Source organism: Squalius cephalus, assembly GCF_949319135.1.
Source record: "Squalius cephalus genome assembly, chromosome: 7".
Classification (NCBI taxonomy): Eukaryota; Metazoa; Chordata; class Actinopteri; order Cypriniformes; family Leuciscidae; genus Squalius; species Squalius cephalus.
In genome coordinates this window covers 11,164,405-11,191,988 of record NC_137128.1, presented here as the reverse complement: position 1 = coordinate 11,191,988, position 27,584 = coordinate 11,164,405, and the positions used below count along the sequence as shown (strand labels likewise).

The window sequence follows — 27,584 nt, the reverse complement described above, 5'->3', positions numbered from 1 at the left end:
TTCTGACTACTTGTTTAGAGTGGTACTCTAAGCCCAAACACAGTTTATCTTTCTTGCAATAATGACTTATGTGACTGTGTCACCTGTCTACATACTCTGTTTAAAGTAGGATGACATTTGTTAAATGCAGCAACACTGCACCCAAAATAAATCCCCCTAAGAGGATTATTAAGTACAAAGTAAGTTATTTCTTCAACAGCTGTTTTTCATTTTTCAGGAAAGCCGATGTGATTCAAGAGGTTTTCCTGGCTGGGAGGCGGTTGATAACCTGGCGGAGTATCTCGTGAACCTCAACCGCACAATAACTGCTTTGTCAGCCACAGAAACAGCTGAGATTGTGCGGCTGTATTCTAGATTGCATAAAATGGACAAGTCTCCCTCCAAATATTCCCTGAAAAGCAAGAAGAAGACCTTGCCAGGGCCATGGAGAGCTTCCAGGAAACGCAGTGGCTCTGCACCTGGTCAACAAGCAGCTGAAAGGTGAACTGACCAATAGTTGATGCACACATTATGTAATTCATATTTATCATAATTATCATTAATAACACTTAAGCTGTATTACACAAGCAACAAATTCAGACAGGTGGACTGCTATAAATAGTCAAATCGTGAAGTGGAATTATACTATGCCTCATAAAACGCCTCTCCAATCATAGTAGCGAACCAAAACCGCCTGTTGTATAATATTGATTATATATATCTAGATAGACATAGATATTTATTATAAACAAATATTGTCTTTTTCTTTCAGACTATTCATGACCCATGGCCAGGCTGCCCAGAGACCTGATTCCAACAGGACTTCAGAATGTGTTTCCCTCAGGCTTTTGAAGGAGTTTGCCCAAGCTAGAAATAGGCCAAGAGACTGCAAGGGTAAAACCCTGCCCATTCCACAGTCTATTGTACAAGCTTACCGTCACATTAAGCAACTTCTTGAAGACAGCCGGGTGATACAGGAGCAGACCAACTTGGTGCTAGTTACTATCAACAACACCACAGTGTCTTCTTGGTGAGATATCTTTTTTGGCTTCCTACATTCACTTTGACATCTGCATTTGAGAAGTGTAAATATATTGCATTATTTTTAATTTAACCAGGAAGGATTTGATTAAGCTACAACCTTTGCAATTGTGCTTCTATGAAATGGTAAACATTTTGTTTTGTACTTTTTCCAGGTTGCATGACAGGCAGAAAAGAACTGACCGGGACTCATTGCTGCAAGGTGTACAGCTACCCCAGAAGGTCTCTGTGGCTAAGGATCCTCTGCCACAAGCAAGAGCACTTCCTTCTGCACCCGTGGAACATGGACATGCAAAAATACAGTTTCAGGAGCCAGAAAATCGTGAAGGTGAGGCAGTGATACGCCCGCGCCACAGCTTCAGAAGTGGATCGGCACTGGCACAGCACTATCCTCTTGGGCCGTATGTATGGCCTGCCTCTTCTTCCTTGTTGTCCTCACATCAGCAGGAACACACTTCCCCAGCCCCATCGCCTGCCTGGTCGTTTTACCAACAGGGCCATACCTCACTAACCCCACCTCCTGTCTGGCCTTCTTACCAGCAGGGTCATCTGCCACCAGTCCAACCTCCTGCCTGGTCCTCCCACCAGCAGGAACACACTTCCCCAGCCCCATTGCCTGCCTGTTCCTCTTACCAGCTGGGCCATATCTCACCAGCCCAACCTCCTGTCTGGCCCACTTACCAGCAGGGTCATCCGCCACCAGTCCCATCTCCTGGCTGGTATCAGCAGGGTCATCTGCCACCTGCCACTTCTCCTGCCTTTTCCTCACAATCACCTCTCAGCAGTACACCATCAGATCAGTCTTTAGTCATTTTCAATCGACACCGACAGTGGAGACATCAAAAGGCAGCACTTGAAGACGAGGAGCGTTTGGCAAGAGGGGAGCCACTAAAGAAGCGTCAGTGCAAAGTCGACTACCATTACCAGTGTAAAACATGTGGTCAGTCAAAAAGTAAGCGTACTGGCCACACCCAGATTAAGGGGAAGTGGTACTGTCCATCATCTGGACTGACTATCCCTGAATGGAAAGAGACTCTCAATAATTAAAAAAAAACATTTGCCTGAAGTATTTTTAGTTTAGTATCTTTGTTTAACTCATTGTATCCCACTACTGTTCTATTGAGGTTCACTGTTCTTGGCCAGATACATGCAATGTGAAGTACTGTATGAATTTAAAACTGTTCTAGTCAAATTTAGACGAAGTAAAGTGCTGTGTGAATTTAAATATGTTCTAGTCAAATATAGACAAGTAAAGTGCTGTGTGAATTTAAAACTAAAGTAAAATGCTGTGTGAATTTAAATATGTTGTAACAGACGTTTGGTTTAAGTCAGATACAAAGTGAAGTGCTGTGTAAATTTAAAGTTTAAAGTCCTTAGAAGAGTGGTTGCTGATAAAAGTCAAGTGAAGATGATGAGTCACAGTAATTGACTTCAAAAGATTTGTGAATATGTAAAAAAAAGATAGAGAGAGATAATAATTAGGAAATGTATTTATTAATCTGTTGAAGTTTGTGAAGTATCTTAATTGTTGCACAATTGTGTTCTAAAGATGTTTATCGGTTGGGATAACAAAAGCTCCAACTTTGTGAAAGCAATGTTAGAAAGGTCTTCCAGAAATAATAAAAATAATCTGAGAAGTAACTTTAGCTGACAATGTTTTATTTCTATGAAAACTAGTCATATTTGATGAGGAAAGGATGATAGTGAATGAAAAGATGGCATTGTGTTGAAATATAACAGTGTTATGGCCATAAACTCTCTCCTTTTCTCTTCCTTTCTTTTTCTTTTTCTTTCCCCCACGTAGCAGTGATCAGGACTGGCCGAGAGCACAGCACTGGCCTGGGGATGCTGTCTTCCCTGCTTCGTCGGACGTTGCCTACTGCCAGCAGGGTCAACACTCAGCTCCAGCGTCTCACTCTCCGGGCTGGTCCCCTTACCTGTCGTCACCGTCACCTGCTCCAGCGTCTCACTCTCAGAGCTGGTCCCCTTACCTGCCGTCACCATCACCTGCTCCAGCGTCTCACTCTCAGGGCTGGTCCCCTTACCTGTCGTCACCGTCACCTGCTCCAGCGTCTCACTCTCAGAGCTGGTCCCCTTACCTGCCGTCTCCGTCACCTGCTCCAGCGTCTCACTCTCAGAGCTGGTCCCCTTACCTGCCGTCACCATCACCTGCTCCAGCGTCTCACTCTCAGGGCTGGTCCCCTTACCTGCCGTCACCATCACCTGCTCCAGCGTCTCACTCTCAGAGCTGGTCCCCTTACCTGTCGTCACCGTCACCTGCTCCAGCGTCTCACTCTCAGAGCTGGTCCCCTTACCTGCCGTCACCATCACCTGCTCCAGCGTCTCACTCTCAGGGCTGGTCCCCTTACCTGCCGTCACCATCACCTGCTCCAGCGTCTCACTCTCAGAGCTGGTCCCCTTACCTGTCGTCACCGTCACCTGCTCCAGCGTCTCACTCTCAGGGCTGGTCCCCTTACCTGTCGTCACCGTCACCTGCTCCAGCGTCTCACTCTCAGGGCTGGTCCCCTTACCTGTCGTCTCCGTCACCTGCTCCAGCGTCTCACTCTCAGAGCTGGTCCCCTTACCTGTCGTCACCGTCACCTGCTCCAGCGTCTCACTCTCAGGGCTGGTCCCCTTACCTGTCGTCACCGTCACCTGCTCCAGCGTCTCACTCTCAGGGCTGGTCCCCTTACCTGCCGTCACCGTCACCTGCTCCAGCGTCTCACTCTCAGGGCTGGTCCCCTTACCTGCCGTCACCATCACCTGCTCCAGCGTCTCACTCTCAGGGCTGGTCCCCTTACCTGCCGTCACCGTCACCTGCTCCAGCGTCTCACTCTCAGAGCTGGTCCCCTTACCTGCCGTCACCGTCACCTGCTCCAGCGTCTCACTCTCAGGGCTGGTCCCCTTACCTGCCGTCACCGTCACCTGCTCCAGCGTCTCACTCTCAGGGCTGGTCCCCTTACCTGCCGTCACCGTCACCTGCTCCAGCGTCTCACTCTCAGGGCTGGTCCCCTTACCTGTCGTCACCGTCACCTGCTCCAGCGTCTCACTCTCAGGGCTGGTCCCCTTACCTGCCGTCACCGTCACCTGCTCCAGCGTCTCACTCTCAGGGCTGGTCCCCTTACCTGTCGTCACCGTCACCTGCTCCAGCGTCTCACTCTCAGGGCTGGTCCCCTTACCTGCCGTCACCGTCACCTGCTCCAGCGTCTCACTCTCAGGGCTGGTCCCCTTACCTGCCGTCTCCGTCACCTGCTCCAGCGTCTCACTCTCAGGGCTGGTCCCCTTACCTGCCGTCACCGTCACCTGCTCCAGCGTCTCACTCTCAGGGCTGGTCCCCTTACCTGTCGTCACCGTCACCTGCTCCAGCGTCTCACTCTCAGAGCTGGTCCCCTTACCTGCCGTCACCATCACCTGCTCCAGCGTCTCACTCTCAGGGCTGGTCCCCTTACCTGCCGTCACCATCACCTGCTCCAGCGTCTCACTCTCAGAGCTGGTCCCCTTACCTGTCGTCACCGTCACCTGCTCCAGCGTCTCACTCTCAGGGCTGGTCCCCTTACCTGTCGTCACCGTCACCTGCTCCAGCGTCTCACTCTCAGGGCTGGTCCCCTTACCTGTCGTCTCCGTCACCTGCTCCAGCGTCTCACTCTCAGAGCTGGTCCCCTTACCTGTCGTCACCGTCACCTGCTCCAGCGTCTCACTCTCAGGGCTGGTCCCCTTACCTGTCGTCACCGTCACCTGCTCCAGCGTCTCACTCTCAGGGCTGGTCCCCTTACCTGCCGTCACCGTCACCTGCTCCAGCGTCTCACTCTCAGGGCTGGTCCCCTTACCTGCCGTCACCATCACCTGCTCCAGCGTCTCACTCTCAGGGCTGGTCCCCTTACCTGCCGTCACCGTCACCTGCTCCAGCGTCTCACTCTCAGAGCTGGTCCCCTTACCTGCCGTCACCGTCACCTGCTCCAGCGTCTCACTCTCAGGGCTGGTCCCCTTACCTGCCGTCACCGTCACCTGCTCCAGCGTCTCACTCTCAGGGCTGGTCCCCTTACCTGCCGTCACCGTCACCTGCTCCAGCGTCTCACTCTCAGGGCTGGTCCCCTTACCTGCCGTCACCGTCACCTGCTCCAGCGTCTCACTCTCAGGGCTGGTCCCCTTACCTGCCGTCACCGTCACCTGCTCCAGCGTCTCACTCTCAGGGCTGGTCCCCTTACCTGCCGTCACCGTCACCTGCTCCAGCGTCTCACTCTCAGGGCTGGTCCCCTTACCTGCCGTCACCGTCACCTGCTCCAGCGTCTCACTCTCAGGGCTGGTCCCCTTACCTGCCGTCACCGTCACCTGCTCCAGCGTCTCACTCTCAGGGCTAGTCCCCTTACCTGCCGTCACCGTCACCTGCTCCAGCGTCTCACTCTCAGGGCTGGTCCCCTTACCTGCCGTCACCATCACCTGCTCCAGCGTCTCACTCTCAGGGCTGGTCCCCTTACCTGCCGTCACCGTCACCTGCTCCAGCGTCTCACTCTCAGGGCTGGTCCCCTTACCTGCCGTCACCGTCACCTGCTCCAGCGTCTCACTCTCAGGGCTGGTCCCCTTACCTGCCGTCACCGTCACCTGCTCCAGCGTCTCACTCTCAGGGCTGGTCCCCTTACCTGTCGTCACCGTCACCTGCTCCAGCGTCTCACTCTCAGGGCTGGTCCCCTTACCTGCCGTCACCGTCACCTGCTCCAGCGTCTCACTCTCAGGGCTGGTCCCCTTACCTGTCGTCACCGTCACCTGCTCCAGCGTCTCACTCTCAGGGCTGGTCCCCTTACCTGCCGTCACCGTCACCTGCTCCAGCGTCTCACTCTCAGGGCTGGTCCCCTTACCTGCCGTCACCATCACCTGCTCCAGCGTCTCACTCTCAGGGCTGGTCCCCTTACCTGCCGTCACCGTCACCTGCTCCAGCGTCTCACTCTCAGAGCTGGTCCCCTTACCTGCCGTCACCGTCACCTGCTCCAGCGTCTCACTCTCAGGGCTGGTCCCCTTACCTGCCGTCACCGTCACCTGCTCCAGCGTCTCACTCTCAGGGCTGGTCCCCTTACCTGCCGTCACCATCACCTGCTCCAGCGTCTCACTCTCAGGGCTGGTCCCCTTACCTGCCGTCACCGTCACCTGCTCCAGCGTCTCACTCTCAGGGCTGGTCCCCTTACCTGCCGTCACCATCACCTGCTCCAGCGTCTCACTCTCAGGGCTGGTCCCCTTACCTGCCGTCTCCGTCACCTGCTCCAGCGTCTCACTCTCAGGGCTGGTCCCCTTACCTGCCGTCACCGTCACCTGCTCCAGCGTCTCACTCTCAGGGCTGGTCCCCTTACCTGCCGTCACCGTCACCTGCTCCAGCGTCTCACTCTCAGGGCTGGTCCCCTTACCTGCCGTCACCGTCACCTGCTCCAGCGTCTCACTCTCAGGGCTGGTCCCCTTACCTGCCGTCACCGTCACCTGCTCCAGCGTCTCACTCTCAGGGCTGGTCCCCTTACCTGCCGTCACCGTCACCTGCTCCAGCGTCTCACTCTCAGGGCTGGTCCCCTTACCTGTCGTCACCGTCACCTGCTCCAGCGTCTCACTCTCAGGGCTGGTCCCCTTACCTGCCGTCACCGTCACCTGCTCCAGCGTCTCACTCTCAGGGCTGGTCCCCTTACCTGTCGTCACCGTCACCTGCTCCAGCGTCTCACTCTCAGGGCTGGTCCCCTTACCTGCCGTCACCGTCACCTGCTCCAGCGTCTCACTCTCAGGGCTGGTCCCCTTACCTGTCGTCACCGTCACCTGCTCCAGCGTCTCACTCTCAGGGCTGGTCCCCTTACCTGCCGTCACCGTCACCTGCTCCAGCGTCTCACTCTCAGGGCTGGTCCCCTTACCTGCCGTCACCGTCACCTGCTCCAGCGTCTCACTCTCAGGGCTGGTCCCCTTACCTGTCGTCACCGTCACCTGCTCCAGCGTCTCACTCTCAGGGCTGGTCCCCTTACCTGCCGTCTCCGTCACCAGCACCACTTGCTTCTCTCAATCGGTTCCGATAATGGAGATTGCGGAAGGCAACCCTGGAGGATAAGGAGCGAGAGATAAGAGGTGATCCCCACTATCAGTGTAAAATATGTGGTCAGTCAAAGAGCAAACTTACTGGTCATACACAGTTACGGGGGAAATGGTATTGTCCTGCATCTGGACAGACCATCACAGAGTGGAAGAGCTCATTATAAATACATATGTAGTGTATATAGTTGTTTTATAGTTGTTTTTATAATTGTGCTGCACAGTTAACGGTTTATTAGAGTTGTTTGTGTTCTTTTAAAAAACAAACACACACATACATCTCTTTATTGGAGATGTTTGTGTTCTTCAAAAAAAAAAAACACACACATACATCTCTTTATTGGAGATGTTTGTGTTCTTTAAAAAAAAAAAAAAAAAAAAAAACACATACACCGTTTGGTGTTTGTGTTATTAAAAACAAAAAACACAACTCTTGTGGTGTAACAGAAACACATTCATCCTTTGGGTAGAAGATCCAGGTGCAAATCCTGGCAGGAGTGTGCACCTTGTTGGCCTAATCAGTATTTAATTAAAATTGAATTTATAATATATTTTCCATTATTATTATTATTTTTAATTATAAATACTAGTTTTATTGTTATTCATAATTTTATTATTATTCACATATAATGTATTATTCTATACATAATAGTATGTATATATAATGTCTAATATAATGCCATTTATAACTAAATGGTTACTTATTATTATTATTATTATTATTATATTTAGCTATTGAATTGTGTGAGTATGTATATATATAATGTCTAATATAATGGCATTTATAACTACATGGTTACTTATTATTATTATTATTATTATATATATAAATAAATACTAGTTTTATTATTATTCATAATTTATCAAACTATTTGTAATGGTAGTAGGTGTTTATTATTAGCATTACATGTAGCTATTTAAATTTGTTTTTATTATAAAGTTATATAGATTTGAGCTTTTATTTGTGAAAGTGTTTAATTATTATTATTATTATTATTATTGCATGTAATCTGTATTTATTATTATTATATCTAGCCATTGAATTGTGTATGTATGTATGTATATATATGTATATATAATGTATATTAAAATTAAACCATATGTGTGGTAGTAAGTGTATAATAAATAATTGTATTGACATATATTTGTACGTGTATATTTATCTTTAATTATTAAATATAACACGTTACATTTGAGCTTTTGGAATAAACTATATTTGTGGAAAGTATGTGTTGTACACTTTTATTCTTTATTCTTTCACATTGTGATAGGGTAGGTAAAATAGGTCTAAATATTGACTTGTAAATCATTTAAATATTTTTACATTTACATGTATGCATTTGGCAGACGCTTTTATTATCCAAAGCGACTAATATTGCATTTAAGATACACATTTTAAATTCTTATCAGTTATTGCTTTCCCTGGGAATCGAACCCATGATTTTGGCGTTCTTTCCCCTTCTTTCCCCTTCTTTCCCCTTCTTTCCCCTTCTTTCCCCTTCTTTCCCCTTCTTTCCCCTTCTTTCCCCTTCTTTCCCCTTCTTTCCCCTTCTTTCCCCTTCTTTCCCTCTTTCCCCTTCTTTCCCCTTCTTTCCCCTTCTTTCCCCTTCTTTCCCCCTCCTTTTCCTTCTTCTCCCCCCCCCCTATTCTGAGAGAGGTCCAATGCAAGCTATGCTGCCATTTTCATGACCCAGGCGTTCTCTCTAGGTTCTTTCCAACAAAGCAGAAGCAGCACACAAAAGAAACACAAGCACATCTCCCTCTATCAACACGGTTGTGAGTCTCCTAATCCATAGAACCCAACGCTCCTTGCAGGTCAGTCGCAGGTTTACCTCTCTCATCAGCCCAGCTTCGGGCAGACGTGAAGGCGAGTGACGAGGTGGCCGAGTGGTTAAGGCGATGGACTGCTAATCCATTGTGCTCTGCACGTGTGGGTTCGAATCCCATCCTCGTCGTTTGATGTCTTTAGCACATTTAGTTCAAGAGAGCCAAGTGCGCCTCCCGAAGCACTTTGCGGCCAACTATAATGTCATCATACTAAAAATAGCTGCGGAAAAACACCACCGGCAGTCGAGTGGCTGAGTGGTTAAGGCAATGGACTGCTAATCCGTTGTGCTCTGCGCGCTTATGGGTTCGAGTCCCATCCATGGTGTTTAGTTTCACAGAGAGCCTAGTGAACAGGTCAACCGCAGGGGTGCCGCTCATGGCGAGCTTTAGCTGAATTGCGTTTTAATTATAGCTGCAGATAAAGCTCATGTTCATTTCTGAAAACTTTGTTGAGGTCAGGATCAAACCAAGAAGCCCCCTGGTGCATGGATATGACCATTAGAAATACAAAAAAGATGTTCTAAGGGAGATCCAAATCCTGGATACAGCAGCCTTCTTCAAGCTCATGTTTCCGCCAGCACAGCGAAAGCAGCACGCAATAGAAGCAAAAGCACAATTCTTTTTTCCAACAAGTCACAAAGCCTCCTAAGAGACCGACAAAAATTGCCAAGGCTGACTGTATTTCAAGTCATCCCAGCGGGGTATTGGGTAAAGTTTTCAACCAGCAAAGATCACGTCTCGGATGAGCCTCATAGACTACGATATTGCCTCTGCGAAAGAATGCCGGCGAAGTTAGCGACGTCTCCCGTGCTTTTATCTGGACATGGAACGACAGGGTGGTATCAAGCTTTAAACTGCCATGTAATCAGCCTTTTGGCACTGACGGCTGCATGGTGAGTCTACGAAACAGGCGAGTGATATGCAAAAAAAGGTTTATTCATTGTTCTCTCTTCACTCAAAGAACAAAAAGTGCGCTGCTTTCGTAATTTTGGGGGGAGAGACTTATGGGGATCCTGGTAGCAAAGGGGGGGAGTTATAACGCTCCATCTCCAAGAACATATTTGAGTTCGGGATCGATTCGACGAGCCCCCTACGAGGTTGGGTAGGATAATGAAGAGTGCAAGGACACTGCAAACATATTCTGAGAGAGGTCCAATGCAAGCTATGCTGCCATTTTCATGACCCAGGCGTTCTCTCTAGGTTCTTTCCAACAAAGCAGAAGCAGCACACAAAAGAAACATAAGCACATCTCCCTCTATCAACACGGTTGTGAGTCTCCTAACCCATAGAACCCAACGCTCCTTGCAGGTCAGTCGAAGGGTTACCTCTCTCATCAGCCCAGCTTCGGGCAGACGCGCAGTCGAGTGACGAGGTGGCCGAGTGGTTAAGGCGATGGACTGCTAATCCATTGTGCTCTGCACGCGTGGGTTTGAATCCCGTCCTCGTCGTTTGATGTCTTTAGTGTTTCGAGAGAGCCAAGTGCGCATGGCAAAGCCGTTCAAAGTACCTCGCTGCCAATTTTAACGACATCATCCTTAAAATAGCTGCAGAAACACACCGCAGACGTATAGGCGAGTGACGAGGTGGCCGAGTGGTTAAGGCGATGGACTGCTAATCCATTGTGCTCTGCACGCGTGTGTTCGAATCCCATTCTCGTCGTTTGATGTCTTTAGCGTTCAAGAGAGCCAAGTGCGCCTCCCAAAGCACTTTGCAGCCAACTATAATGTCATCATACTAAAAATAGCTGCGGAAAAACACCACCGGCAGTCGAGTGGCTGAGTGGTTAAGGCGATGGACTGCTAATCCGTTGTGCTCTGCGCGCTTATGGGTTCGAGTCCCATCCATGGTGTTTAGTTTCACAGAGAGCCTAGTGAACAGGTCAACCGCAGGGGTGCCGCTCATGGCGAGCTTTAGCTGAATTGCGTTTTAATTATAGCTGCAGATAAAGCTCATGTTCATTTCTGAAAACTTTGTTGAGGTCAGGATCAATACAAGAAGCCCCCTGGTGCATGGATATGACCATTAGAAATACAAAAAAGATGTTCTAAGGGAGATCCAAATCCTGGATACAGCAGCCTTCTTCAAGCTCATGTTTCCGCCAGCACAGCGAAAGCAGCACGCAATAGAAGCAAAAGCACAATTCTTTTTTCCAACAAGTCACAAAGCCTTCTAAGAGACCGACAAAAATTGCCAAGGCTGACTGTATTTCAAGTCATCCCAGCGGGGTATTGGGTAAAGTTTTCAACCAGCAAAGATCACGTCTCGGATGAGCCTCATAGACTACGATATTGCCTCTGCGAAAGAATGCCAGCGAAGGTAGCGACGTCTCCCGTGCTTTTATCTGGACATGGAACGACAGGGTGGTATCAAGCTTTAAACTGCCATGTAATCAGCCTTTTGGCACTGACGGCTGCATGGTGAGTCTACGAAACAGGCGAGTGATATGCAAAAAAAGGTTTATTCATTGTTCTCTCTTCACTCAAAGAACAAAAAGTGCGCTGCTTTCGTAATTTTGGGGGGAGAGACTTATGGGGATCCTGGTAGCAAAGGGGGGAGTTATAACGCTCCATCTCCAAGAACATATTTGAGTTCGGGATCGATTCGACGAGCCCCCTACGAGGTTGGGTAGGATAATGAAGAGTGCAAGGACACTGCAAACATATTCTGAAAGAGGTCCAATGCAAGCTATGCTGCCATTTTCATGACCCAGGCGTTCTCTCTAGGTTCTTTCCAACAAAGCAGAAGCAGCACACAAAAGAAACATAAGCACATCTCCCTCTATCAACACGGTTGTGAGTCTCCTAACCCATAGAACCCAACGCTCCTTGCAGGTCAGTCGAAGGGTTACCTCTCTCATCAGCCCAGCTTCGGGCAGACGCGCAGTCGAGTGACGAGGTGGCCGAGTGGTTAAGGCGATGGACTGCTAATCCATTGTGCTCTGCACGCGTGGGTTCGAATCCCGTCCTCGTCGTTTGATGTCTTTAGTGTTTCGAGAGAGCCAAGTGCGCATGGCAAAGCCGTTCAAAGTACCTCGCTGCCAATTTTAACGACATCATCCTTAAAATAGCTGCAGAAACACACCGCAGACGTGTAGGCGAGTGACGAGGTGGCCGAGTGGTTAAGGCGATGGACTGCTAATCCATTGTGCTCTGCACGCGTGGGTTCGAATCCCATCCTCGTCGTTTGGTGTCTTTAGCGTTCAAGAGAGCCAAGTGCGCCTCTCAAAGCACTTTGCAGCCAACTATAATGTCATCATACTAAAAATAGCTGCGGAAAAGCACCACCGGCAGGCGAGTGGCTGAGTGGTTAAGGCGATGGACTGCTAATCCGTTGTGCTCTGCGCGCTTATGGGTTGGAGTCCCATCCATGGTGTTTAGTTTCACAGAGAGCCTAGTGAGCAGGTCAACCGCAGGGGTGCCGCTCATGGCGAGCTTTAGCTGAATTGCGTTTTAATTATAGCTGCAGATAAAGCTCATGTTCATTTCTGAAAACTTTGTTGAGGTCAGGATCAAACCAAGAAGCCCCCTGGTGCATGGATATGACCATTAGAAATACAAAAAAGATGTTCTAAGGGAGATCCAAATCCTGGATACAGCAGCCTTCTTCAAGCTCATGCTTCCGCCAGCACAGCGAAAACAGCACGCAATAGAAGCAAAAGCACAATTCTTTTTTCCAACAAGTCACAAAGCCTCCTAAGAGACCGACAAAAATTGCCAAGGCTGACTGTATTTCAAGTCATCCCAGCGGGGTATTGGGTAAAGTTTTCAACCAGCAAAGATCACGTCTCGGATGAGCCTCATAGACTACGATATTGCCTCTGCGAAAGAATGCCGGCAAAGGTAGCGACGTCTCCCGTGCTTTTATCTGGACATGGAACGACAGGGTGGTATCAAGCTTTAAACTGCCATGTAATCAGCCTTTTGGCACTGACGGCTGCATGGTGAGTCTACGAAACAGGCGAGTGATATGCAAAAAAAGGTTTATTCATTGTTCTCTCTTCACTCAAAGAACAAAAAGTGCGCTGCTTTCGTAATTTTGGGGGGAGAGACTTATGGGGATCCTGGTAGCAAAGGGGGGGGAGTTATAACGCTCCATCTCCAAGAACATATTTGAGTTCGGGATCGATTCGACGAGCCCCCTACGAGGTTGGGTAGGATAATGAAGAGTGCAAGGACACTGCAAACATATTCTGAGAGAGGTCCAATGCAAGCTACGCTGCCATTTTCATGACCCAGGCGTTCTCTCTAGGTTCTTTCCAACAAAGCAGAAGCAGCACACAAAAGAAACACAAGCACATCTCCCTCTATCAACACGGTTGTGAGTCTCCTAATCCATAGAACCCAACGCTCCTTGCAGGTCAGTCGAAGGTTTACCTCTCTCATCAGCCCAGCTTCGGGCAGACGTGAAGGCGAGTGACGAGGTGGCCGAGTGGTTAAGGCGATGGACTGCTAATCCATTGTGCTCTGCACGCGTGGGTTCGAATCCCATCCTCATCGTTTGATGTCTTTAGCTTTCAAGAGAGCCAAGTGCGCCTCCCAAACCACTTTGCAGCCAACTATAATGTAATCATAATTAAAATAGCTGCGGAAAAACACCACTGGCAGTTGAGTGGCTGAGTGGTTAAGGTGATGGACTGCTAATCCTTTGTGCTCTGCGCGCTTATGGGTTCGAGTCCCATCCATGGTGTTTAGTTTCACAGAGAGCCTAGTGAATAGATCAACCGCAGGGGTGCCGCTCATGGCGAGCTTTAGCTGAATTGCGTTTTAATTATAGCTGCAGATAAAGCTCATGTTCATTTCTGAAAACTTTGTTGAGGTCAGGATCAAACCAAGAAGCCCCCTGGTGCATGGATATGACCATTAGAAATACAATAAAGATGTTCTAAGGGAGATCCAAATCCTGGATACAGCAGCCTTCTTCAAGCTCATGCTTCCGCCAGCACAGCGAAAACAGCACGCAATAGAAGCAAAAGCACAATTCTTTTTTCCAACAAATCACAAAGCCTCCTAAGAGACCGACAAAAATTGCCAAGGCTGACTGTATTTCAAGTCATCCCAGCGGGGTATTGGGTAAAGTTTTCAACCAGCAAAGATCACGTCTCGGATGAGCCTCATAGACTACGATATTGCCTCTGCGAAAGAATGCCGGCAAAGGTAGCGACGTCTCCCGTGCTTTTATCTGGACATGGAACGACAGGGTGGTATCAAGCTTTAAACTGCCATGTAATCAGCCTTTTGGCACTGACGGCTGCATGGTGAGTCTACGAAACAGGCGAGTGATATGCAAAAAAAGGTTTATTCATTGTTCTCTCTTCACTCAAAGAACAAAAAGTGCGCTGCTTTCGTAATTTTGGGGGGAGAGACTTATGGGGATCCTGGTAGCAAAGGGGGGAGTTATAACGCTCCATCTCCAAGAACATATTTGAGTTCGTGATCGATTCGACGAGCCCCCTACGAGGTTGGGTAGGATAATGAAGAGTGCAAGGACACTGCAAACATATTCTGAGAGAGGTCCAATGCAAGCTATGCTGCCATTTTCATGACCCAGGCGTTCTCTCTAGGTTCTTTCCAACAAAGCAGAAGCAGCACACAAAAGAAACATAAGCACATCTCCCTCTATCAACACGGTTGTGAGTCTCCTAACCCATAGAACCCAACGCTCCTTGCAGGTCAGTCGAAGGGTTACCTCTCTCATCAGCCCAGCTTCGGGCAGACGCGCAGTCGAGTGACGAGGTGGCCGAGTGGTTAAGGCGATGGACTGCTAATCCATTGTGCTCTGCACGCGTGGGTTCGAATCCCGTCCTCGTCGTTTGATGTCTTTAGTGTTTCGAGAGAGCCAAGTGCGCATGGCAAAGCCGTTCAAAGTACCTCGCTGCCAATTTTAACGACATCATCCTTAAAATAGCTGCAGAAACACACCGCAGACGTGTAGGCGAGTGACGAGGTGGCCGAGTGGTTAAGGCGATGGACTGCTAATCCATTGTGCTCTGCACGCGTGGGTTCGAATCCCATCCTCGTCGTTTGATGTCTTTAGCGTTCAAGAGAGCCAAGTGCGCCTCTCAAAGCACTTTGCAGCCAACTACAATGTCATCATACTAAAAATAGCTGCGGAAAAACACCACCGGCAGGTGAGTGGCTGAGTGGTTAAGGCGATGGACTGCTAATCCGTTGTGCTCTGCGCGCTTATGGGTTCGAGTCCCATCCATGGTGTTTAGTTTCACAGAGAGCCTAGTGAACAGGTCAACCGCAGGGGTGCCGCTCATGGCGAGCTTTAGCTGAATTGCGTTTTAATTATAGCTGCAGATAAAGCTCATGTTCATTTCTGAAAACTTTGTTGAGGTCAGGATCAATACAAGAAGCCCCCTGGTGCAGGGATATGACCATTAGAAATACAAAAAAGATGTTCTAAGGGAGATCCAAATCCTGGATACAGCAGCCTTCTTCAAGCTCATGTTTCTGCCAGCACAGCGAAAGCAGCACACAATAGAAGCAAAAGCACAATTCTTTTTTCCAACAAGTCACAAAGCCTCCTAAGAGACCGACAAAAATTGCCAAGGCTGACTGTATTTCAAGTCATCCCAGCGGGGTATTGGGTAAAGTTTTCAACCAGCAAAGATCACGTCTCGGATGAGCCTCATAGACTACGATATTGCCTCTGCGAATGAATGCCAGCAAAGGTAGCGACGTCTCCCGTGCTTTTATCTGGACATGGAACGACAGGGTGGTATCAAGCTTTAAACTGCCATGTAATCAGCCTTTTGGCACTGACGGCTGCATGGTGAGTCTACGAAACAGGCGAGTGATATGCAAAAAAAGGTTTATTCATTGTTCTCTCTTCACTCAAAGAACAAAAAGTGCGCTGCTTTCGTAATTTTGGGGGGAGAGACTTATGGGGATCCTGGTAGCAAAGGGGGGGGAGTTATAACGCTCCATCTCCAAGAACATATTTGAGTTCGGGATCGATTCGACGAGCCCCCTACGAGGTTGGGTAGGATAATGAAGAGTGCAAGGACACTGCAAACATATTCTGAGAGAGGTCCAATGCAAGCTATGCTGCCATGTTCATGACCCAGGCGTTCTCTCTAGGTTCTTTCCAACAAAGCAGAAGCAGCACACAAAAGAAACACAAGCACATCTCCCTCTATCAACACGGTTGTGAGTCCCCTAATCCATAGAACCCAACGCTCCTTGCAGGTCAGTCGAAGGTTTACCTCTCTCATCAGCCCAGCTTCGGGCAGACGTGAAGGCGAGTGACGAGGTGGCCGAGTGGTTAAGGCGATGGACTGCTAATCCATTGTGCTCTGCACGCGTGGGTTCGAATCACATCCTCGTCGTTTGATGTCTTTAGCGTTCAAGAGAGCCAAGTGCGCCTCCCAAAGTAATGTAAACATTTGACATTTTCATGAAGAAAAAATGTATATATTTATTGAAAACATCAATTTCTTTAACTAAACACTTGAACAAACATATTTATCAAGTTTTTAATGAATTACACATTTCATATTTAATAAAAAGTAAAATTTATTATCCAGCTGTTGCCCTCAGGCAACATTGTACCATCGTGGAACGCAAGTACTACAAACCATCATATCATCAAGTTATCATATCAAAACATTACAATCGGTGTTGTTTCAAGGTAAAACATTAACAATCACCATAACCTTATCCTAATATGAAACTCATCCTGACTCTGCTGTCTCTCCGGTAGAGGAGCCAGGCCTCAACAACAGCAAGATCAAACATGTGGAAGACCTCCCTGGCCAACCTAATGACCCGTGTGGGGTCAGGGGGGGCCTGACGGGAGCCCCCCGATTATCCGAGTTGTGGATAATCGCTGCCTTCATCCTCAGTTTGGCGCCACTCGCCCCTGTCCCATTAACCCACTATTTGTCCGATTGCCCACTATAGTGGCCAAATGTCCCGTCGACCCCCGCTGACCAATCATAAGCCACGCCCCCGTCCCACGGACCCACTATTTGTCCGATTACCCACTATAGTGGCTCAATGTCCCCTCGACCCCTGCTGACCACTTACAAGCCACACCCCCGTCCCACGAACCAACTATTTGTCCGATTACCCACTATAGTGGCCAAATGTCCCGTTGACCCCTGACCACTCACAAATCACGCCCTCGTCCCACGAACCCACTATTTGTCCGATTTCCCACTATAGTGGCCAAATGTCCCGTCGAATCATGCTGAGTTTTCAGTTTGCAAAAATGCAAATACATTTAGATAATTCAAACTTCTTTCCTTACAAATAAAATATACTGTCAAGTATTCAGACCTACTATGCCTGGTATGGCCTTATGTGATTCCATTATGGTACAATGTTGCCTCGAGGCAACATGCAGTTTTATGTAATTTCCTATGAAATATTTGATGATATATAATGTAAAGTTTTTGAAAATACTTCTTTACTTACCAATGAAGGTGACTCTGATTTTTTGTAACTGATTATCTGGACAGAAATTAGTGAAAAATGCCCTCTTCAGTGGAGAAAATATGGAGCCATGTGACATGTGCACGTGTGCTGAAAGAGGGACCAAAATGGACCCCTGTGGGTCATGTGGCCACTCTTTTGGATTTTCATCGGTTAGTATTTGAGTTCCCCTCCCCTTAGAGAGCATTGACAAATTCAATTTTATTACGTTTTTATTATAAAAAAGCTAAAATAGACTATGTTGCCTGGAGGCAACACCGTACCATAGAGGGTTAATTATAGCTGCAGATAAAGCTCATGTTCATTTCTGAAAACTTTGTTGAGGTCAGGATCAAACCAAGAAGCCCCCTGGTGCATGGATATGACCATTAGAAATACAAAAAAGATGTTCTAAGGGAGATCCAAATCCTGGATAAAGCATCCTTCTTCAAGCTCATGCTTCCGCCAGCACAGCGAAAACAGCACGCAATAGAAGCAAAAGCACAATTCTTTTTTCCAACAAGTCACAAAGCCTCCTAAGAGACCGACAAAAATTGCCAAGGCTGACTGTATTTCAAGTCATCCCAGCGGGGTATTGGGTAAAGTTTTCAACCAGCAAAGATCACGTCTCGGATGAGCCTCATAGACTACGATATTGCCTCTGCGAAAGAATGCCGGCAAAGGTAGCGACGTCTCCCGTGCTTTTATCTGGACATGGAACGACAGGGTGGTATCAAGCTTTAAACTGCCATGTAATCAGCCTTTTGGCACTGACGGCTGCATGGTGAGTCTACGAAACAGGCGAGTGATATGCAAAAAAAGGTTTATTCATTGTTCTCTCTTCACTCAAAGAACAAAAAGTGCGCTGCTTTCGTAATTTTGGGGGGAGAGACTTATGGGGATCCTGGTAGCAAAGGGGGGGAGTTATAACGCTCCATCTCCAAGAACATATTTGAGTTCGGGATCGATTCGACGAGCCCCCTACGAGGTTGGGTAGGATAATGAAGAGTGCAAGGACACTGCAAACATATTCTGAGAGAGGTCCAATGCAAGCTATGCTGCCATTTTCATGACCCAGGCGTTCTCTCTAGGTTCTTTCCAACAAAGCAGAAGCAGCACACAAAAGAAACATAAGCACATCTCCCTCTATCAGCTACACACCAATTGCTCCTGTCTGCCTTGCTACTGGTTTGCGTCTGTAAGCTCTGTCTAGCTTTCTGTTTTGAATCTCTATTGCTAAATATAACTTTCTCATCAACATATATTAGATATTGTCTAAAATTGCCTATCACATTAATCTGACATCACTAGCTTTTATCTAAATCGTTATCACTAGAACAACACGCTAGTATTTTGCTAGTCTGTTAATTTCCTATCCGTGCTTGCCGTCTTTATTCTCTCTCATGCTCGTGCCTTTTACAAGTCTATCAAACAACTGTGGTGAGTAGGATCAGTATAATATTTGTATGTGGGGCCCATGTGGGTATGAAATAGGCTGAAACATGGGCTCTGTATAGGATTGTCCGCGGGATACATAATGGCCCCATGTTAATTGCCCAGATGGATTTCATGTAGGATTTCACTTGGTACTAGGTGGGACCTAGCTGACTCACGTCACTGAGGTCAGATAAATCCCATCACATAGAGCCTCTTTTACCTATATTTCATCATATAGAGACTGTGTCTGTTCCCTGAATTAGGAAATACAAAAAACTTCCAAACTCATTTAAGCATAAAAATGTAATTGATGTTCAACAAATAAAAAACAAATATAATACAGATTAACAAATGATAAAGCTTGGGTTGCTGAATATTTGATCCCTTACTTCAAAAGTGCATTGTTAAAACTTAGTGTAAATGTGCTGTGCTTGACAGAAACCTGGCTAAAACTAGACGATTACATTACTTTAAATGAGTCCACCCCCCAATATTACCGTTATAAACATGAGCCTCATCTGAAAGGCAAAGGGGGAGGTGTTGCTGTAATTTATAGTAATATCTTCAGAATTACTGAGAAGTCTAGTTTCAAATATAATTTTTTTGAAGTGTTGGTGCTTAATGTAATATTATCTAGTGTAAATGATAAACCATGTTTGACATTTGTGCTGGCTACTGTATACAGGCCACCAGAGCACCATACAGACTTTATCAAAGAATTAGCTGATTTTCTATCAGAGTTCCCACATAGCAACATTGTTTCGGCCCAGATCCGGCCCACATCTGGCACTTGTGGAATGTGGATCTGGCCCACATGCAGCAGAGAATGACGGCCCTTGGGTGGCCCACTCCTGTTTGCCAGATCTGGGCCACAAGCAGGCCATAGCAATGCCACATGTCAGCCAAGAGCAAAGAAATAAACCAGAACTGGACCTTATCTGAGCCACAAAATCTGTGTGTATTAAATATGGAGTCATCTCATCCTTAAAGGTCCCATGACATGAAATTCTCACTTTGTGAGGTTTTTTAACATTAATATGAGTTCCCCTAGCCTGTATATGGTCCCCAAGTTTCTAGAAATTTGAATCGGTGTAAATCGAGCTTTTGCTATCTTTCTCTGCCTTTGAGAAAATGGAAGCTCAATCGCGCTGATCTTGATTCTCCTCCTTGTGACGTTATAAGGAGGAATGTTACCTCCCCTTTCTCTGCTTTGCCCGCCCAGAGAATACAAGAATACTTTTTTTAGTTCCTTCATCCAAGCCACAGAAGAACCAGTGGATTCATTTCATTTTCTCTGGAAATGCGCCGACACAAATTCCGAGAGTTTTGCATGTCTGCGGCAAACATTTCACAGACGAGTGTTTCGTCAACTTGGGACAATACAGAGCTGGGCTTGCTGAACGTTTGAACCTAAAGTCTGGATCAGTACCAACTCTCTTTGGCTCAGCTACTACTCACCTCGAACAAGTAAGTCAACTAATGATATATAAGTGTGTTGTTTTACTGTTTATGGTTACCTAGATTGTTACACGTAGAATGTGGCTGTAGCATTAGCTATGCAGTTAGCTGCTACTTGCGCTAACGTAAAGGTAGACAGCATCAAGTATGTGTGTGAATACACACACTGTAACGCGAGTGTTGTACACTTCTTTGTTATTTTGGATAACCGTTTTCCTGTTGGTTATATGTCGCTAGGCCTGTCACGATAACAAATTTTACTGGACGATAAATTGTCCAAGAAATTATCGCGATAAACGATAATATTGTCGTTCTGAGACCATTTTCATTTAATATAATTATAATGGCATAATAATGCAGGTACACCTTTTCAACGATCTATAAACTTTTATTTCTAAAGAATATTAAACATTGAAAACGGAAAACATTTTAAATATCCAAAAAAATTAACAAAACAACCAAAAACAATGAAAGCAATGGACTCTTAATATGGGGGTCGCACACCGGACGCGCAGCTCAGCGCCGCGTCTTTTAAATTCGAACACATTATTCTCTATGAGAGTACACACACCGGCGGCGCCTTTCAGCGTCTGTCCGCGGCGCCCAGCAACAGGACCGTGTTCAAAATCCTGCCGCGCCACAGAGCGCCATTTAAATAGTTTTATATACATTTATGTATCTCAAATCGTAGTGTGTGTGAAAAGTGGGTCACACACCGGACGCGCAGCTCAGCGCCGCGCCGCGCCACGTCTAGGACAACTGTCACCTGAAAATCCGATAACATCAGCAATTTTCTGATTTCTGTAAATAAATATAAAACTAAATGTATATTGCAGCACAGGGTTAAGTCCATATGTACATTAACTACGATTTGAGACACATAAATGTAAATTTAATATAAAACTATTTAAATGGCGCTCTGTGGCGCGGCAGGATTTTGAACACGGTCCTGAGCCGTTGCTGGGCGCCGCGGACAGACGCCGCCGGTGTGTGTACACTCATGTGTTCGAATTTAAAAGACGGGCGTCCGGTGTGCGACCCCCTTCAGGACCGTGCGAGAGTGGTCATCCAGTCTCTTTGGTAGAGAGAGAGAGACGAGGAAAACAAACAAGCATGCAAATGGAATTATCGCGGCCGGAAAAATTATCGAGCTCATTTTTTTTTATCGTGCGATTAATTGACTTATCGACTATCGCGACAGGCCTATATGTCGCGCGCGATATCCGCATTTCAAGATCGCAGAGCTTGATGTAATTGTAATAAGATAAATTACAGACGTTACAGATCTCTGTGTACTAGAACACCTAGGCTCAAAAAACAGTTTTTCCCCCATGCAATCTCCAGCTTAAACAGCTAACGTTAACACAGCAATTAACACCGGTTTTATTATCAGCACGTGAGAGAATCAATACTTAATTTTTTTTTTGTTAAAAAACTTCAACTTCAACTTTTTTTTATAGAGCTGTACACAATGCACAAATAAGTCTGTTTCAGATCTGTTTCAGATGTATACCACAATATAATTCATAGATCTAATTTTAAGTATTATTGTTATTCACTAAACATGTTTATCTTCTATCTTCTTACAAGTTGCTCATATATGCAAAGTAATACATTGAGTACTAATTTGACCTTTTTGTCTCTATACAGGCCAGCACATCAAGTGCTTGCTTTCAGCTGCCTCTCTCAAGGGATGTTGCCTGCCAGACAGATGACCTGGAAACATGTACTGTAGGCACACAGCTATCCTTAAAGACTCTGCAACCCAAATTTAAAAGTGAAGGTATGTACCTACCACCTGTAAATGCATTTACTTTTGATTATTAGGTATTCTGCCATTTTTTCTTTGCTTTCAAGTGTTGTCATTAGACTTTCCTAATTAAATTATATTTGGGACGCAGGTGTTCAGGCAACTGTCTCCTGCAAAAATGTTTTTTCCTTTCTCTTTGGTTTGATATAGAGAAGATTCATCCACTCCCACCCACAACAACAAAAAGTACATAGTGTATGAGAACTGCATCATGGACTTGTTTAATTTATGTCCGGTCTGCACGCGGGCATGCAATGTGAGGACCCAAAGGCTGGGGACATTCCTGTCTGTGAAGCAGCTGTGCCCCCATTGCACATTTTCAAGACAATGGAATAGCCAGCCTATCATTGGTAGCATGCCAGCTGGAAATCTGAACCTTTCTGTCGCCGTTTACCTGAGTGGTGCATCGTTCATACAAATCGAAAAGGTAAATGATGTGCAACTGTAGTTTTTTTTTTTAACTGAATTGCTTCGATTTAGCTCAAATTACATGTATTATTTATCCACCCACATTAACAGGTCTTCAATACAATGAAGCTACAGTTGTTTCGGTATAAAACATTTCGCCGCCATGCCAGAGCTTTCATTGAACCCGCAATTATTCACCACTGGAAAGTCTCACAGGATCTGAATCTGCAGCGGCTAAGTCAGGAGGAAAAAGTTATACTTGGTGGTGACATGAGAGCTGACTCTCCAGGTATTGATACATTACTGAAATAGTGTAGTTTATACATGGGTTACATATTGTTTGAAGTTAAAAGGAGTGAACTGAATAAAATGCCAGACATAATACTGAATGGTGATTACTAATGTCAATTTTTGAAAAAAACAACAACAACAGGGTACTCTGCAAAATATGGGAGTTATACAATGATGGATCTCAATACTAACACCGTTGTGGACATTCAGTTGGTTCAGGTGAGTTGTCAAAAAATATGTTTTAAAGTGTTTAAATATTGCAATTTGAAAATCAAAGTCTATAATGCATTTTCAATTAACATATTGTTTTTCTGTGTTAACAGAGCAACGAGGTTGGTGGTAGCTGCCACATGGAAAAAGAGGGCCTGACGAGGAGTCTAGCATTACTGGAGTCGCGTGGCATCAACCTTGATTGCATTGTCACTGATCGTCATCCACAAGTACAGAAGTTCCTCAGGGAGAGAAAAATAACCCATTACTATGATGTCTGGCACATGGCAAAAGGTATATTGTCGTCATCGTCATCCTTCGTTTTGCCCCAAAGAATGTTGTCTTTACCTTTATTGGAATGCTGTGCAGGTAAAATAAAGTTAGTTTACTACGATATTTTAGGCTACGATTCCCAAAAGTATTGTCAATATCAACACATTTTGTCTTGTATTTCCAGGCTCTACCTGGCTGCTATGCATTATAATGAAAATGCAGACCGACCACAAGCAGAAACAGAGGAAGGTGTACCTCTCTTCAAAATCTCCTTTCCAAAGGGTAGGAAGGGAGAGTGCATAGCTAAACCTCAAAAGACACAGCCGACCTTTGGTAAGGGTTAAAAATAAATTCAAACAACACATATTTTGGAATTCTCAAATGTATTTCTTTAATAAAAATAAATAATAATAATAAAAAAAATAAATAAAAAAAAACACAACCAATTGAAACGAAAAATAATATTTGTGCTTGTGTTTTATGATACAGGTTATGTTGCTAACCTGATGGACCTAATTTTTGAGGAAGTCTTTGTCAACCCTACGCCATACACCGATGCGCTGTTGGCCATCTCTGTCCCAGAGGACCTATCAGCGCAGTATGAGAAGCCGGACAAGGACGAGCTCATTGCCAGCTTTGTGTCAAGGTTCAAACGGGGGGCAGTTTAAACCCAACGTAGTGTCCTTCCTCATCAGGAAACACTGAGCGGATGCGCAGGACCACACAAGCTGGAATAATGACCCGGATTCTGCGTCCCAGGAGGCCCCAGCACCAGCTCACAAATGAACGATAGGAGAGATACCTGTAGCGACTGAACAGAAATTATTTAGATTTAGTTTTGCAAAGATGTATTATTATGTTTATGTTTGCATCTTCAATGCTTGTTTTTATACAAGCATTGAAATAGCTTTTTTTTAAAAAAAGCTTGATTTTTATAGTTTCTTTTCCCTCTGATGTAAGTAAATCTTGACACTGCCTATACTATAGAGTGAAAATTAGGCTCAATGTTTGTTGGTGGAATAAAAAGTCAAGACTCAAGACAAGACTTTATTATTTTATTAACTTATGTAACAAAGCACAACTTACTGGTGTATTCCTCTCAAACGTAGAGGACCATAGTCAGCTTTGTATATTTGGCCAGCATTCTGCAAAGAGTAGACATTGAGGCAGACAGGCTCCAATCCAGGATGGTCAACCATACATGTGAGCTGTTCTTCGACCTCCCGTAGTCTTCTAGTAACCTAATTACAATTAGAAAAGGTAAGTGTCATTTTTGGCACAATTAGTTGTCAAATGAAGAGATAAAGTAGTTTCCAACTTAGTGGTGAGAATGCTACCTGAGGTATCTCCAAGCAGCAAATATTCTCAGCTTCTGTGGGCATGGTAGCACATTTTTCACAACGGCACCTGTACAAAAAGGTATATGTAATAATGGCAGAGGTCTGACTAATATAATGGTGTATGTATGTGTAATATATATATATATATATATATATTAGGGGTCTGTAACGGTTCACAAAATTCACGGTTCGATACGATACACTTGTGGCACAGTTCGGTTCAGTACGTTTTCGATTAAGCAAAAAGAAAGAAATGCCAAATAAATTTCCTTGATTTATTTTTTTTAATTCTTTTTTTATTAAAACTAACATCATAAAGTATGATTTTTTTTGGAGCAATTCTAGAGCTATAATTGATTCTTCTTAGGAGCATATAAAACAAAACAGCTCCTTGGAAAAAATTAAATGTAATATTGTAGTAGTTATAAACAAAGGTTTGTTTTAGTTCAGATTAACATTTGAGGGCAGCAATTGTATTCATTTGTATTGTAATGTTACTTAAAGGCATTATAGCCTACTATTCCTGCCATTACGTTTGGTATTTGATGTCAATGTTGTGGTCGCGCCGGCGTCTCTACATTTGAAATAAAGAGAACCGAAAGCCTCGTACCGAACGGTTCAATACGAATACGTGTATCGTTAAACCCCTAATATATATATATATATATATATATATATATATACACATACACATATGTATGTATATATATTATGCTGGTGTTGAGTAGTGTTAAGTTAACTCTTGAGGAGTAAATCATTGCTTGTGTAACATGACTTCAATATATGAGGACATGGAGAACTTTGTCATTAAAAAATAATCCACATTACAGTCTTCTCTAAACTAGAAATATTACTAATATAGATGCTAATACAGCTTTAAAACAATAGCAAATCAGAGCGACATGAAAAACAAACAGTAGGTTAGCGTTAGCTACATGATAATAACTGTAAACCATCCGCATAAAAGTACCGTATCCAGACATAATATTTTAAATTAACCATTCGGAAACGTCCTGCTGGAGCCGCTGAGTTGCAACTTCTTCATCCGTTGCTTCTCCATCTGAATCGGATTCTGGGTCAAACTGAAATGCTTGAACGACTGCGTGTCTCCGTGCCATTGCATTTATCCAACGTAAACGTGTGGTACCGTTGCCGCAAGATGGTCAAGGCCACACCCACCCTCCACCTTGCGCCGCCTTTCTCCTCCTCATTAGCATTTAAAGCTATAGACACCGAAACGGCCCGTCTGAAGGAAGCTCAATTTGGGACTGGCTTATAGTGGCTATAATTCTGCACCGAGGCTGAATTTTTGGAAAGAGATTTCAGATACAGTACTAGGGACCACTAAGGCCTATATTAAAGCCTACAAAAAGTAGCATGTCATGGGACCTTTAAATAAGCCTGTTAACAAGCAGAATCACTGAAGGAAAGAAGAGAACAGAAAAAGAGACAAGCAGAAACACAAGAACCACAACTGACTTCAGACACAGCCTTAGATGAAATCAACTGAAGAGAAAAGAAGACATTAAATCTGTGAAGATCTCAGCAGAGGAGGATCAAACAGCATTACCAGCTTCACTTATTACTAACCAGACTGACTGGTGACTGGCCAAAATCCAGACGTATGGCCACCCTAGACAGGAGTCAATGGTTCAAATACTTCTGATAAACTGACCACATAACTATCTCAGTGTTGGTTAATATATTGTATATTGTATTTTGTAGAACACTGTATACTGTATCTTAATCGAATTTTGAAATATTTGTTACTTCAGAGCAGCAGCAGTGCAGATGGAGCAGTGAAAGGCTGGTCATAAAATGGATATTGTATACAAATATTGCAGGGTGGAAAGTGTCAGTCTGTGACCAGATTCTGAAATTTATGAGAATATGAATACACAAGGCAGTTGTATCTTTTAACATTATAGTGAATCTTGGTTGAAGTATGTATACTACTGTATTAAACTATTTAAAGGGGTGATGAACAGAGAAATCAAAATTTCCTTGAGCTTTTGACATATAAAGAGATCATCATTCTATAATAATATCCTGTAAGTTTCAGAACTGAAAACTACCTTGTTAGTCCAATAAAAGCTTTTATAGACATCAGGCTCAGCAAACGACTCGTTTTTCAAAGTGGGGAACTATGACGTCAAAGAGGATAAAACACCGCCTCCACAAAACAAGATCAACGCCTACTTCAACACGGCCTGTTTAGCCCCGCCCACCGATTCGCCCAAACATGCTAAATAACATAGGACGACATGATGATTGCTACCGGATCGAGCTACTTCCAAGCAATAAACATAATGTTGACTAAATATTGTGCAGTGCCTGTTTGTGGAAGAAGACAGTCTGCATAAGCTTCCTTCGGATTCCAGCATGGTTAAACTTTATTAAATCAGTCAATCACAATTTCCCGACACGGATCTGCCAGCAACATGTAAGTAACCATGTGTATTCTAATGCCTGATCTGCGATCAGTGATTTCTGTGTAATTATTCAAGTTCAGATTCTCTTAAAATCGTTCAATACTGTTTATGCATCAGTGACTAAACGATCAACTTCACATAATTTCTCGTAGTATTATGAAAATAATCCTTTTTAAACTGTTATTAAATTATATACAGAAAGCGATCAAAGAACGATCCCTTTCCATTCGGAAGCTGTCAATCAAACAGCACAGCGCGAGCCGCGAGAGCTTATCTGGACACTTACCAAACTCGTGATGAAATAATGACACTGTTACACTACACAACAAAGCTCTTACTGTGTATTCACATCGTGTTTACATTGTGAGTTGGAGTAAGCATTTGTGAGAGTGCAAAAATTGCGTTGCAATGATAAGATCTTTATTCACGCGATCAACAGACTGTCTGTCATCTGCTCAGTCAGTGCTCATCATGCTGCAACCTTTCATGTGATGGAATAGATTTAAATATAATGCTTTAAACGATACTTTTCACGATTTGTTATCTCGATAGCTGTAATAGTAAAAACGTAGTAAAAGTTTTCGAGAGAGTTCATGTAATACTAGCT

The 27,584-nt window shown here is 45.1% G+C and overlaps 1 protein-coding gene and 1 long non-coding RNA gene across 2 annotated transcripts; one reads left to right on the top strand and one right to left on the bottom strand.

Annotated features, from left to right (window-relative positions):
- Positions 1–23,248: 23,248 nt before the first annotated feature.
- Positions 23,249–23,873, top strand: LOC307162097 (uncharacterized protein; the record flags this gene model as incomplete). The annotated part of the gene is made up of 3 exons (XM_079877169.1): positions 23,249–23,301; positions 23,390–23,538; positions 23,695–23,873. The coding sequence occupies exons 1-3, from the start codon at positions 23,291–23,293 to the stop codon at positions 23,871–23,873; spliced, it is 339 nt and encodes a 112-aa protein (XP_079733295.1). The 5' UTR covers positions 23,249–23,290.
- Positions 23,874–23,945: 72 nt separating this feature from the next.
- On the bottom strand, positions 23,946–24,619 carry LOC307162098. Its single transcript, XR_013821860.1, has 3 exons — positions 24,543–24,619; positions 24,292–24,446; positions 23,946–24,016 (listed from the first exon to the last, which is right to left on the bottom strand). It is a non-coding gene; the product is annotated as an uncharacterized lncRNA (long non-coding RNA).
- Positions 24,620–27,584: the final 2,965 nt, after the last annotated feature.